General features: G+C 38.5%; 1 protein-coding gene across 1 annotated transcript in view; it reads right to left on the bottom strand.

The window, feature by feature from the left end:
• Positions 1 to 1573: 1573 nt before the first annotated feature.
• NEK11 (NIMA related kinase 11) overlaps positions 1574 to 15412 on the bottom strand; it is a 79165-nt gene continuing 65326 nt past the window's right edge. Inside the window, exon 15 of the mRNA XM_041466189.1 lies at positions 1574 to 2852. Coding sequence (XP_041322123.1) covers positions 2648 to 2852 — 205 coding nt within the window. The 3' untranslated portion in view covers positions 1574 to 2647. The remainder of the gene's footprint in view (positions 2853 to 15412) is intronic.

The following is a 15412-nucleotide window of genomic DNA, read 5'->3' as shown; positions in this document are numbered from 1 at the left end:
AAAGCATACAAGCAGTAAACCAGTAACCTCCAGATCCTCACGTGCCTTGAAGGCCATTCCCTGCAGAGAGCAGAAAGCAACTAAGTGAGCGTAAAAAGCACTGTGAGTTCTTTTTCCTGTGCAACAAATGAAAGAAAATACTGCTCAGCAGAGAGCAACCATTTCCCTGAAGTCAATCTGAGTGACTGAACCATGTTTTTCAGGTTTTAAAGGTTTCCCTTTAATGATCATCTGAGTCCTTGACTGCCTTAAGGAGCCTGACCCATTCTTACCCAGGTATTTTTTCTTGTAAGCTGCATAGAAAAAAGCTTGAAGAAGACTTTGTCTCTAATAAAAAGGGCATTGACTGCTTACGGAGGCTGTTTTTGAAGTTCTTGTGATAAATCGCCTTGAATTGCAGCAGTGGTAAAAGAAGGAGTGAAGATTATCTTCCTCTGACATTATTCTCACCTTGTCTGTTACTCATTGTTTGCTTTTGGACTTAAAAGTCCCTGCAACATCCAACTCTCCTCCTGTACCTCGGACTTCAGCACTTCTGTTTTAAAATGGTCTTAAGTTATGTGCAGAAAATATGGAATCAGGCACAGCTACACAACATTGAGAAGGATGGGGAGTGTGAGTCAAGAAGAAGTAACAGGAAAGAGACTGAGACCTGACAAACAAATATGTGATGTTCACCTCAGTGAACATCAGAGTGGACTTTAGTCTCTGGCTTGTAACACCCTGTATTCTAAATAAAAACTGAAGCTAGAAAAAGCTGAAACATACCAGAATGTCTTATTACTTTCAACTGCAAGTACAGTGCCACATAATCTGTAGCTGGATGTGCCTTTTGCTTCCTCAGCTTATGCAGCTGCTAAAATAGATTGAGATGACTCTACTTTCCTTTTGCTTTGTTCTTAACATATGTCATAAAGATGGATCAGTAACACTGCTTAATTGACCATCAATACTGGTATACTTCACTGTAAATAACTCAGATCAAATAGAAATGGTTTTTTTAATATTCTTATTATGAATTTCTTCTAATTTATTTAGTACAGTCCCAAAGTCCTTTAAGAGTTGTAGTGAAAAAGCAGGAAGCATAAGGATTATGATAATGGCTCAATACCTAAAATTCATTTGGTCTACAATTCTTTTTAGATTCCTTTACCAATTGTATGACTTTGTTAACCTTTAGTCTTTTACACAGATGGAGGAAGGAGCTCAGAATGCAGAATAAGGAAGGAAGAGGTAGAAGGAAAACATTAAGTACATAATCAGAGCCTGATAGACAGTTGAAATCAGCAGGAGCGGGATGCATATGAAGAAGGGAGCATAAACACTAAAAAAGAACATTAACAGAAACAATCTGCAAGGCAGAAAAAAAAATCAGTTTATTGCTCCATTTTTGAAGAATAAATTTAATCCAAAACTCTTAAGACAAGAACAGTGTATGACCAGACATATTTCTGCCATTATGAATATACACACCCCTATCTCTGTGTATGTGAGCATGCATATATGTATACAAATATGCACATATGTATGTATGTCCCCAGTTCCTTTAAAGATTAAATGCAGACCTTTTGAAACAATCAATAATAACAAGACAATTAGGGGCTGAGTGGCCATACATATACATATATGTTTAAGAGTAAATCAGCCAAATTACAAAAATTATGGGTTTAAGTATCACAAGGACAAGTTAGCACAGAAATCAACAGCAGCTGGAGTCTAATCCTGCATCATTCCATCAAAGGCAGCTTTGCCAGAGATGCTCTCAGTGCAGGACTGGCATCCAGCCACGGCCCAGAACACCCTTCCTTTGCTTTAAGTGGCAGAAGAAGGGGACACAGGTAACTCTGAATCCTCCCTCCAGTGTCACAAACATTTGTTCTTCTTCCTGCTTCTGAAATTTGTGCCATATTTACCCACTTCTCACTGCAGTCTGCACTCTCAAATGGAGCTTACTCACATTGCTTATATACTACATTACCCTCAGCAGTGTCCTCCAAATACCTCCTGTGTAGGAATCTTTAAAATCAGGGGTTTTGGGAAAGCTGCAAAAGGCAGGCCTCAAAGGCAGCAGAACTGCAATTAGAGCGAAGAGGTAGCCATAAGATAAGTGAGCAGAAAAATTATATAAGAAGTAGAAAAGTAAGGACAAATAGAACAATGGTCTGTGTATTAATGCTTGTCTAGAATAACTCCCAAAGCTACAGAAAAGTATATCTAGCAAGATATTAGAAAGTCCTAAGCTTAACAATAGAGTTCTGTGCATTGTGTTTTAAGGCTTACAAGCAGGGATTGTATTCAAAATAAGCAAGCATTGTTTTAACCGAAGGCACGTGTGCTTATAGCGATTGGATGGAATTACTGTCAATATGCTTTTGTGTGATTGGTCAGAAAACTTTTAAAGTAAGTTGTAACATTAAGTTCTTTGTCTGATACCTGAGATGTGAGCTGCTAGCATCTTCCCTTTGACATAACCACATAATGAGACTGATGCTGGAAAATAAAACAGCTTGAGACGCGTTCCTTCACAGTCCCGTCCTGTTCGTGATTTGTACATAGCCCCCGGCCGGCGATACTCCTGCACTTGCCTGCTGGTCTGAAGGAGTTCCCTTCCCCCTCGGTGCCATTCCCAGCTGCTGCAGACACACTGTCACAGCTGGAGATGTGGCCCTGAAGCCTGCAGCTGTTCCTCGAAGTACAGCAGCTGATCCACTTCAAAGCAATCACTTGCTCTAGAAACCAGTTTCTCCAAAGAGCTCCTGATCTCCTCCTCACTGGCATTCTGCTCTCTCGCTTGCTTGAGGCAGCTGTACACTGCCTCAAATGCCTCCACTCCCAGCTTCCCAATGGCAGATCTGGGGATAAATATTATAGAAAAGGTCAAGTAAAAAGTAATTCATGTTATATAGTAACACAAACATTAACTAGTGCAGATTCTTTTTAAATGTTGTAGGTTTGATGAAAATATCATGATGCATCTTGTTTGCCTGGCAGGAAAAGAAACTAAAGCTTCCTGGCGAATTTCTCCATGGTTAGTTGCTATACAGAGCCCAAGAATAAAAATCTGGCCATAGTAAAGTAATGGGAAGCATGGGCATCTTCATTGTTACAATCCCAGAAATCCTCTTCCTGCTGAGTCTGACAGAATCTTTTATCTACAATAAGTCTGGTAAATGCACATGTATTACTGCTCTGGATTTCATCAAAACTCAAAGAAGCAACCCAGTCAGCTGAACACCAGTGGCATTTTATGTGAGCGCACTTTGTTATTCATTGCTTTATTTTAGCTTCTATCAAATACAAGAAAACCATTGTACAAGCTTAGTATGAGCTAACTTGACACTTTTTTCTTTTCTACAGTGCTCTCCTTTTATCAGAACACAAATCTGTAACTCAGTGACAAAACACACACTCACAGCATCTTAATATTGATTTATAAAAAAGAACCATTTGAAAACTACAAGACAATGAACAGCATTTGTTCCTCCCAAAGGAAAAAACATCTTTAAGTTCATGTATCACAGGTAACATAAAATTTTTCACTCAGTGATGGATTCATATTTTGAAGAAAATACAAGGGTAGTTTTCCTTCAGCGTTTCAAGACTATCTGCCTGCTCTTCATGCTTCTGACACAGGATTTGATTTTTTGCACTAAACCTTTACATGCAAGAGCAGTTGAGAGCTGGTTGTCTTTTAGACAAAAAGGAGGTACTCGTAAAGCAACCATGTCCCATGGTGCCTGCAGTAGGCTCCCCAGCCAGTGCCTGAAGCAGCAGGAGCTGGGACACACTCAGCTTGTGGCTGTGCCAAGGATGATCTATACAGGGGCAGAGAAGGGGATCACAGACGTCTCCTGGTGCCAGCATTAAGGGCTTAGAACTCCAGTCAATGTGCACGTAGGTTCAGAGGGAGCAGGCACACTTCCCATAGCAGTTTAAATAGTTAAACCTACCTCCCAACAACAACTTCAGAAAGTGCAGCTGTAGTTTTTTCTGGTTTTGTACTGATTCTTTTGTTACATGTCTAACACCAGGGCAAGGTCAACTCTTCTCACACAATAGCATAATCAACCTAACGGTGTAGTTGCTTTTTATCAGTGGTCATCCTGTTATTGCTGAGGAAAAACATCATCATAGTAAAATGTCAGCCAGTAAGAGTTCCATATTATGTGAATTCCTCAATTCTTAGGAAAACATTGCAAAGAATTCTACTTTGTTGCTTCTCAAACTTCTCCCATCTCAATTGCTCTTTGCTTTTCTAGCACCTCGATCTTGCCCAGGTGTGATCCCCCTTCAGCTTCAGTTCACTCCTCAGGTGGCTCCAGACACAGAGGTAGATCAGGAGCCTGGGACAGAAAAAGCCAAGACCCAGGATCAGAAGTCACAGGGCCAAATTGAACTCTCTACAGGTCTAGACCTGACTCAGTTCCTGCTTCCTATAACTAGAAATTACCTTTTTATTTGCTACCAAGAATGTTGTTTAGGAGAAAATAAACACTGTTGGAAAAAAAGTGATTCTCAGACACTGAGATTGGGTTGGATTGAATTATCACTGAAAACTAAATGGAGATTTGTTTGACAAGCAATGTGCATTTCTTCAGAGGACTTTATCAAAAACATCACAATTTCTCTCCAACAGTTAAAAATCAATACATGAAATATCCTGAAATCACTGCTACTTCATCAGTGCCTTTTATTACTCCTCTCTCCCTCTTAGACAATTACGTTCAATTTTTGGGCAGTCCTATCTATTTAAAGATGAAAAATTAAGCAAACATATACCTTGGGAGTATTGCTTCTGCTAATAAATGTGACCTGCAGACTTGAGTTTTCTCTGTTCAGCTTGGCAGAGCATGCAAATGAGCTAATGTGTATAATAGCTGATACAATAGAATTAAGGGGAAAATGTTCATAGGTTGAAAATTACGGGGTAGGTAACAAAAATTATAACCTGCTTTTACAAAAGAAGACATCAGGCTCTGTTTGGACTTGAGAGCTGCATTAATTTGACTCTACTACCACATCATGCATCACAGAGGCAGAAGTGTGGGATCTCAGAGAGTAAATGTCAGAGAGGTGTCACCGAGTGAATCTATGATCCTGGCGGAGGGAGAGGGGAAGGCACTTCTTGGAAAGTGAGGTTTGTCCATTATGGCCCTGATCCTATGCTAGGGGATATTTATCCATCCATGTAAAATCCTAGAGAGACACAATTACAGTTTGCTCTTTCACATGAAATATGGGATACCTGCACTAATGTTTCTAAAATAATTAAAGCCTTACCACCAAAAGTGCTGTGAGAACAAGTGCAGAACTCCCATTTACAGCCACATTTGGCCATCCATGTTTTCTGATTTACTGGCATTTACTGTCTTCATGCTATCCTATAGCTCACTCACCTACAAACTCACCGTGAGTCATCATCTCTTTTTCAGCCAAGACAACACAAGCAAAGGGAATACCTGACATCTGGGATTTCACTACTGTGAAAAATTATGGGCCAGCCCTCCTTCCCACACTGGCCTAAATTGTTTTTCAGTGTGCTAAAATCCAAGGAATTACATCGGGCTCTACCAGTCAAGGGTCTGGCTACAGATGATGCTCAGTAATGTGCTTAAATGTCATATCTCAGATTGTTCTTTTCTATCTTTGTTACAGAGTCTTAGATGGAGGGATTAATGGAACTCAACTTGCCTCACTCCTGCCTGCACAGAGTGGTCCCAATGCTCCAGGCAGAGAAGACACAGGGCTGGAAGCATGCTGTGACCACCAACCCACTGGCTGTACAGCAAATATTGACACTCTGGGGACACTGTCATCCACATAAGCTGTGGCCTTATAAAAAATTACTCTTATTGCCAGCTCTTGTGCAGCACACAACACATTCCTGAGAAAACGAACTGCAACAAGACCCAAAGGCCATATTGATATTTGATTTGTGGATAATGATGGAGAATGGACATAAAATAGAGACTTGGTTTTATAAGGCATTTCTGAGTATGCGAGACACAGTAAAGAATATCAGCAAAATCATAAGCACTGCTGGAGTTAGAGGGGAGCTAAACAGAAGCCTTGATAACTGCAATTTTTAGACACAGGGTGTCTAAAACTATTCCAAGTCATTTAGTGGATCTGAATTTATCAGGTTATCCGGTGATTCGCAGATGATTTTCCACGCATCAGTGCAAAATTACTAAAATTTGACAATATAATAATGTGTTCTCAGCTGGCTGAGGAAGTTGTAAATCTTTCCATAGATGAACAAAGAATTCTCTATTATTCCACTGGTCTTCATTTTTACTATTCTGGTCCTGGCTACACATTAACATCTCCTTTCTGGCTTGGAGATCAATTACAACACACCTACCTTTATGGCACCCTGACAAAAGCCACAAAACAAGATTAATGCTGAAGTTGTGCTCCTCCTTGGGCATCAGCAGCCAGGTTAATATCTCTCAACAACTTGTCATGACCTGCCTTGAAGGATAACTATGACACAAATCAGCAGCTAAGGGGTTTTTCAGCTTCTCACTTTCCAGTGTCATTTAGCGTGATGGCAGCTATCATTTAAAGCCATCCTGGTCTCACTGGTGCCTTTAGGGAGCCGTAGCCTGTGCAAGGAGAGGCTGTGCACAAGCCACTACTGAACACACCAGAGTAGTAACACCATGGAAGTCCCGTCGGATCAGGCATCAGCAATAGCATCTCACCTCTGCCATAACAGGCAACAAACACACTGCTCCTAAGGCAAGCAGAGAAAATTCAGTTATTTCAAAATACCAGTTACTCATGCCTACATCAAAGCAAACCTCAATAAAGAAACTTTCTGGACATGGAATACCCATTCCACTAGGCACTTATTTATCCTTTTGAATGCAGCCAGGCCACCTGCATCCACCACCAAAGAGTACATTGCGAAGTAGGTAATAAAACTGTGTTGATTTTGGCTCATGGGGCATAAAAGCAAGTGCAGGGATCTTTGAAAGAATAATTTCAGTAGATGCCTCTAAATGCTGTTCTTCCTAACTCAATGAGCTAACCCCATAGAGTCCAGCAGTATTACTTAGGATTCTCATCAACACATCCAAAAATGATTTGTCCCTGAATTAATGCTATTTCCAAGCATCAATTTAGTAACCCCATATTTCTCTTTAAAACAGTACAACCATGCCACTTAGCAGCTAACCAGTAGTGATATGAATCTCAGTGAAAAAGACTGCTACATTTATCTCCTGAGATGACTTTGCAAAAGAATCAGGAAATTACATACCCTTAGTGTCATACAAAACACGGTTTTCTAACTGTACCAGAAAATCTTAAGGTACCTGCTACAGCATCTCATGGTTCAGTAAACAAACAGGTTTATCTCAGTTAAACACAAAGGATCTCTGTCCTCTGAGTTATCTTTCTGTCATTCGGTTTGCTGGCATTACTGACTATGAATGATTAAAACTTTGACACTTGAAAGAAACGGCTCTGGATTTAAATCTTCATTTGCAGCATAACTTCTCCACTGCTGTTTGAAGACCCCTTGAGATCTGCTAGGAGAAGGGCATAATAAGTTCCATGATCCAAGTTTTAGGAACTTATTTCTAAAGGTAGGGCAACTCTTTTCTAGTTCTGACAGCTGTTCAATCTTGGGAATGTGAAAAAAATAGCTAAGTCTAAGAAAAGGTCTTATAAAAAAATTAAAAAGGCAATGGAAAGTATTATTATATAAAAGCTAGTAAGAAAAGAAATACAAATTACTAATATTAGCCCCCACCTTCACCTTCAAGCCTCAATGGACTTTGACTATTCTCATATTACTGCTGAATGAAAATTTCTTCACTTGAAAACACTATGATAATTTTCCTAATTCATCCTTAATTACATTGTAATTCCTGAATTAAAGCACCTTAATTTGATTGCAAACAAAACTCTCTGATGTCCTAGTTCAAAGACCTGCAAAATATTAAAGCATATTTAAGACATGTTTTCCCATGAGTTAAGAAAGATCTTATTATTAAAAGATGTAGACACACAGGTGAAGAAATATCTACCATAATATTCTCCATGCACCTCATATACAGAGATAAATTAATTTATATAATAGGAATTGAAGCTGACATATGCTCTTGGAAGAAGCGTTAATTAGAATTTAGAGCTGCTAGTAGAATTCTAGCTACTATGAATTTAGAAGATGCTTTATCATAAGAGAAAATGTGTTTCTTTTCGTTTTTCCCACAGAAGGAAAAAAAATTACAACAAAACAGTCATTTAAATCAAACCTGAACACTGCAATTTTAAAGTCTTCCTATATTAAGAAATTTACTACCAATACTCAAAATAAGAGTGGAAATATATTTGCTTCTATAGAGCTATTCTTAATGAGGTAGGGGGAGTGATAATTACACTGTTTCACTGTGGCTATGAAGAATGACCTGAAACACACTTCCCTGAGCTTTTTACACTGTCTGAGATTTCCTAGTCTTTCTATAATTATTTTAAACAACATTCTGATTTTTAACAGTGCCATGTCATTCAAAGAATCTTTGAAAAGTCATCAGTTTAATTTCTTCAGCATCACTGATCAAGATCAAGAAGGAATTCCTGGCACACTTAACACATATCTGATGCTATTTGCTTTGTTTATAAATGCATTTATTTTAGACAGGTGTCTCTGAAGAGCAGCACAATACACAGCTACCTCTTGAATGTGGGCATGTGAGGATACAGTAGTTACTTCTGAAAAGCAAATAATTATATGCAGATCTTGTAAGAATTTAAGAATATAACTGCATTCTCCTTTGTTCAAGTGTGTGGTAATACAGAGGTAATGCTGGGGTTTTTTTACATGGGTTAATACTGTGAGGGGGTCTCTCCTGACTAGGATTTCATACCAAAACGAAAGTTTTAAAACCAACAATTTACCTATCAGAGAAAGGAAAAGGTACTTATGCATTTCAATGAAACAATCAGAATACTAACTATTACTACATATATTTTTTCTCAATCCAAGCATTGTCTTTAGCCATATTCTTTTAAGTGTTACTACATAAAACAATGCATTTCTGAGTTAGCAATAAGTCAGTCTCTTTAAAAGGTTTGTCAGTGCTTCAAAGGTGCTTCAGTGGAGAGATTAATGAAATCAGTTGGTATGGAGATAGATGATTCTTGATAAAAATATCACAAACACCACAGTAATTTACTCACAAAATATCCAGCTGGGCTTGAGCACTGTACAGCCACAGAGGGAGGTGAAGCAGCATTCAAACTCTGAGCTGTGCTAAACACCCATACAAGGTTACAGTAAAAGTAAAAATACTCTTAAACAATCCAATCAAAAAGACATTTTAAAAGCTAAAAAAAACCCCTAACCGCTGTGGAATATGAGATGTCCAATTATGGCAAATATTTAAGTGTATATATACATATACATAAAAATAGACATTAACATATACACAAAAAGGCTCCCAAACCCATTTGCATAAGGTTTTATGCAAACAGTTTTTCGAACATCAACCATTTGTGCTTAGTTCACATCTATATCCTCCCAATGAAGTCTAAAGCTAGGTGAATTAAATCCACAACTTTTTTCAGGTCTCTTTTCACATCTGTAGCTCTTTAAGAATTTCCTGGCACAAAACAGTGACTAAGGCAAATTCACGTTTTGGCAGAGCCATACAATTCCATGATGACACCATTCTATAGAGAAAGAAAAAAAAGCTATTACCAGCTATGGACAGTAGATCTATGATTTTCAGAAAGGCCGAGAAAGATTTACGCATTCAATTTCTTATGGGCCTGCATAAAAATAAGCTTCACAGAGCTGTTTAGGCATTTAAAGACATAGATAGAAGTCTAGTACTTTTTTTTTTCCTACAAAACAAACATTTAATATCTTTCAAAAGAGAGCTCTGGCCATTCCTGTGTCAAACCTCTTGGAAAATTCCCTACCTACATTTCTCTCAAGCAAACTTCCCAAGGATGCAATGCTGCTTCTAGTAAACGCTGTCAAAATTATCCGAGTGGTTCCATATTGAAAACAGACTATGTCATTAATGCTGCCTGAAAGCGTTTCTGCATTTGCAAACTATTGACAAAATCAAGGTGCTGGAAATCTGAACAGCTCAATCCATGCATTATGTATGCTCAGCACGAGAAACTAGGCAAGCTATGCTTTGTGTGCAAAACAAAAACAAGTATAATGCTCTGAATGTTTTCAGTGTTTGGGGCCACTTGACATTTTCAAATGAATGAGTCTATACTTAAAATTTTAGTTGTTTTGCTACTGAAATGCAATTTTCAAAGTGAATAAAAACTCTCTCTAGTGCTGAAGCAATCATAGCGTTAATGTACACTTTAAAAAAAAAGTCCTTAAAAATTCAGAATAACAGAATGACTCATGGATCTATGACATACAGCTCAGCAGAGAAGCTGAAAAAAATCTGTTTTCTTTACATATCTAAGCAAATTCACAAAATATTGCACATTGTTATGACCTGAGGGAATAGTAATGTGAGGTTATAGTAATTAAAGTAATGTGCAAAACGGGCAAAAGATGAGCATCCCAAAAAAATGCATCAAACTTTATTTGTGCCCCAACACTCACTCACTCTAACTACCAAGTTTGTTCTCACTATTCATTTCAAAGTGCACCCTAACAAATGTAAAGCTGCTAAGAATTGCTGAAATCATGGTGCTGGCAGGTGACGTGCTCTTCCCATTCTCAGATGCAGGATGGAGAGGAGCAGCGTAAGAGACAAAGTACCAACAAGAGAAGCAGCCCATTTTTGTCATGGAAAGGGCAAGAGTATGGACAGTGGGAAGAAGCTGAAAGAAGTCCCATGGAAAATGCCTGAGGAATCAGATCATCAACTCTAACTTTGGCCTTGAGGGGTTCCTGCTGCTTCTGCTTCAGAGGACTCCTATGCTTCTGAGCAGCAGACACTGTCTCACCCACCTTCATTTCTTCTTAGGCATAGGATTTCCCCATTCCCATTTTCAGTCGTTGCCTGGGGGCAGCAATGACTCCTGAGCCAGGAGCACTCACCCACTTCTCCCTGACAGAGGCCAAGAACCAATATCCCAGCTTGGCCGCACGCAGGCAGGGTTCAATCTTTCAGTGCTCCTGCTGAGTTTGCTGTACTCTCACTTGCTTGTAAAGCAAACTGCAAACCCAAAATACTTCAAATTTGGGTCTGGAAAGTACTGAAAAGTATAAATGGTGCAATTATCTTAAAATGGATTTTCAGTAAAAGAATGAGAAACTCATGGACTAAGATATTTAATTTTTTTCCATAATAAGCTCAGTAGACTCATTTGAGACTGGCCTTTGAAAATGAAGTGTGAGAAACTGTGACAAGGAAGATGGATATGTAAATAAAATTTTGGCTTAGCTCATGAGATGCAGAAAACTATAGCCATGATGTAAGATGCCTTGGGATCACCAGAGAGAAATTATTACCTGAAAATGGAGTTTTGGACAGAACACTGGTGTGTGTAAGAGGAAATCCAATTCTCAAAAACATTTCAGGATCAATACCTTCAAGAGTACTCTATTCACCTGCAAAAAAGTGGTAGCTCAGACAGGGTCAATAAACTTCCTTAACAAATGTCTTTTGTCTGTGAGAGGACATTTTATTCCTCAAGCTCTTTTACATCATGACACTGTCAACATGATAGTCAATGGCAATCAAAAGGTCACTGATAAGTTTTTAAATCAAAATCTTAAAAAACAATTAGCTTTTCTGTATTTGTTGCTTTTGTCTTCACTAAAGCTGCTCTCAATGACATCAATAACAAAACCAGTTTCAGTGGGCTCAGAAAGGTCCACTCTGCATAAATTGAAATACTACATCAAGTAAATACTTTCTTTACTGTAATATTTTTTTGAATTGTAAAAATAAATGTACAACAAGTCTTCTATACTTCTAGCATTTTAGGACTACTTATCTCAAAGAACATCCAGTGCCTACTGAATGTCCTCAAAATGACCTTTATATCTGAATTTTTAAGATAAACGATGCATTTGATGGCAGCACCACAAGCACAAGAAACTTATATACATACTGCTCATGAGTCTAAACCAACAGTGTTATGAGCATTCACAGGAGCAGAACAAAAATATCACCCAATGCTTTTTCTTCATGACTTCTGAAAGACTGCTTTACTTAAACTCAGCAGGGGATGGTGAAGTCTTTTTCCTGATTGTGGTATGCTGCTGTGTGTAACACTTTGGGGACTGACTAAGAGGTGCTTACTGCTGGGCTAAAGGATTTTAATTTACTTAAAATTTGGGGTATAAAAGCCTTTTCCTTCTAGTGCCATACATTTTATTGAATTCTAAAGTGCATATTAAAGTTCATGGCTATTAAAATGACTCATTGTAGATATTCATGGATATCTCCACAAAGGAGCACAAAATGATCTGTACCAAGTTTTTTGTAGGGACCTCAGGGGGAAAAAAATTAATAGGTGCTAGTACAATTTAATCTGACAGGAGAAAAATGCTTTGGCTTGAGGAGTTGCTTCTGAAGAACAGTGTGGTTCTCTTCTGAGATGCACAGTTGGAAAGCCTCTATAGGGGAACATCAGTGAACACCTGAACAGTTTGTCTTTATGGATCTCTCCATGAAGATAACTTGGCTCTGGACAGCATGTGGCAGTAACGCTTCTCAGACTCGGCATGCACCAAGTTACCTCGTGCCACCAAGGATGGGAACCACCACGAGAATTTGATGGTGGCCAGGACAGAAGATACCAGGAAATGGCTCCTCCCATTTCCTGCATCTAACGTGATTCCTCAGTTTCAAAACCTAGTATAAGGAATAAGAGTCTCACAGTTCCAATTTCTATATTTGGTTGAGTTGTTGCTGCTGGCATGTGGGGAAGGAGCATAACAATAACATTGGTGGGAGCTAGTTCAAAAAATGGAGATTTCTTATCAACACTGCAGATCCCAATATTGAAATGCTTAGCACTGAAGTGGAAATTTTTGTGGAGACAATTAACTCTGCTTGAAAGCTAAAGTTAAATCTCTGCTCTTATAAACTTCATAATGAATTCTGATTCCAAATATAACAAACTAGAAACTGTTGTCACTGGATTTGGTGATTTTATCATGACTTTTACTGAGAGGACAGCGATTCATATTGATGCTGGATGCGATCAACTGGAACAGAATGTGCAATGGTAATTGGAAAGAAAATGTCAGGGGAAATATTTAGGGGTTGTAGTGATAAAAAAGCCATTTCTTTTCACTTAAAATAGGAGGAGACCAAGTACTCCTACCTACTACATTCAAGAATATCAGTGGCTTCCTTCTATATTCCCATAAAGATTTTTAGCACAGCTTTGCTCTCACACGAGTATTCTTGTCAAGTCTGCCATAAGAATACAGTGGAAACCTCCTAAATTGATGCTCTGATACACAGCAAGTCAAAGAAGGCATTTAGTGAGTCATGCTGCAGTAACTCAAGCAATGGGCACATAACATCTTGTCAAGTGACTGCCTTGCTACAGTGGTTTGTAAGCCAGCATTATCCACGTGTCAATTGGAAATGGCTAAAAGGTGCTTTCACTGCTAGACCCTGTGTTATTTTAGATGAATCTACCATTTTATCGAGCTACTGACATTTTCTGCCAGCAACGTCATCTGTAATGCATGGGCACAAAGTTTCTTTATGAGCAGCTCATGACACAGGAGTCTCCCTCATCAGAACCTATTGCTCCTAACATCTGAAAATGGTGCAAATCCTAAACATTCATAGTCCTCTTTCTAGAGAGACTTGACACCCAAACAGATTTCACTGCACCTCCACATTATCACCCCTGCTCTGCTCTTCTCTTTCCTTTTAGGAACTCCAGCCACTCAGTTTGTCTCAGTAAGACAAATCCCCCACATTGTCTCCTTTATCAGAAGCTGTCATATGAAAGACGACCCACTCCCCCCCAAAAGTCTGCACCTATCCAAGTAAAACTGAATAGCACAAGTCTAAATTATATTAGCCTTGCTTATGTGGCAGTGTTATGTGGATGACATTCAAAAAACACATCATATGAAGTTTGCTGAAGGATAAGCAAAGAAGCTGTGGATTTATGTACTGATTCATAGCCAGATGTGCTTCCTTCTCACCACTGCAAACCCCACCGTGCCCTGTGTGCGGACTGGCCATGGGTCAGAGTTTGCAGGGCTCTCCTTGACTGTGCACATGCTGGGTACTGTGCTCACTGACTTGTGCCTTAACATTTTACTTTACAAGCAATTAAGTCCTTTCTCACCTTAACGTATTCAGAAAATGAAAAAGTCATGCTATGTTTTGGAGAAAGGACAATAACGTGAGTCACAGCAAACCATGAAAACCATGAAACAACACTGGAAAAACAGAATTTGAAAGAAGTGATCTAATCGCACTTCAACCCTAAAAGCAATGACCATGAAGTCCAAATATTTTAAGTTCTATCCAGAAACCATGAGAACACCAGGTGAAATCTCTAAGTTTAGTGGGTATTTTGACTAAAAATCTCACTTTGTAAGTAGCTGGGACAACATAATGCATTAATTTATTTTATTAATTTATTAATAGTAATTTATTAATAATTAATAAAGTTATTAATTAACTTATTAATTTATAAGTAGTTTCCATGAAAATAGAATGGAAAGCAGTACAAGTGGAAGGCTGTGAGATCTGGGACTGATTGCACAGTAAGGACTAAGCCATGAGGTGAAACCTTGGGAGCTGCTGCATCTTGAAATACTATAAAACCAAAAAACTTCTATCAGGAGTAAATTTGATTGGTATTTTCCTGAAGTACATGGTGATTTGTTTCAAACAGTGATTGCTATCAATGCTGTTGGAATTGTACTCATTTTCTTCAGAGGGCTCACTTAAATAACTCTTAGCATCTACTGTTTGAACTTATTTGTATTCCAATAACATCCACCACATTATTGGCACTGTCCACCTACACAGGAGAAAAAATTGCCCTTTTTAAAAGAGTTTACATTCTGAGAGCAGTTGAATCTTGCAACGTTGTAAAGAATATTTGATCTCAGAAATAATACACATCACTATGATTATCAGATCAGCACCTAAAAGAGGATGCAATCAATCTTGGAAGGCCAGAAATTACTGAGTCAAGATAAAGGCTCAAGACACATTAACCAGTACATTCTAGAAAGGAAGGACAGATCTTCATTTTATTAAGACACTGAAACTTTTACAAATAAAGCTGGGATTTCAGCTTTAATGCTGAAAACAAGTAGACAATGAGTTTCAAAGGGAATTGCCCATGTATTGCCCACTGTCTCATTTGAAAATCCCAGCCAACAGCAGCAATTTTGTATGGTTTAAAACATCATATCACCATGGGAAACAAACCTACTTACTTTTCATTCCAGGCAAGAATGAAGTGCAGGTGAGGGGGCAAA

Source organism: Pyrgilauda ruficollis, unplaced genomic scaffold (assembly GCF_017590135.1).
Source record: "Pyrgilauda ruficollis isolate IOZ18807 unplaced genomic scaffold, ASM1759013v1 scaffold2, whole genome shotgun sequence".
NCBI classification, from domain to species: Eukaryota; Metazoa; Chordata; class Aves; order Passeriformes; family Passeridae; genus Pyrgilauda; species Pyrgilauda ruficollis.
Note: the sequence above shows the minus strand (reverse complement) of the source record. Positions and strands in the feature narration are given on the sequence as shown.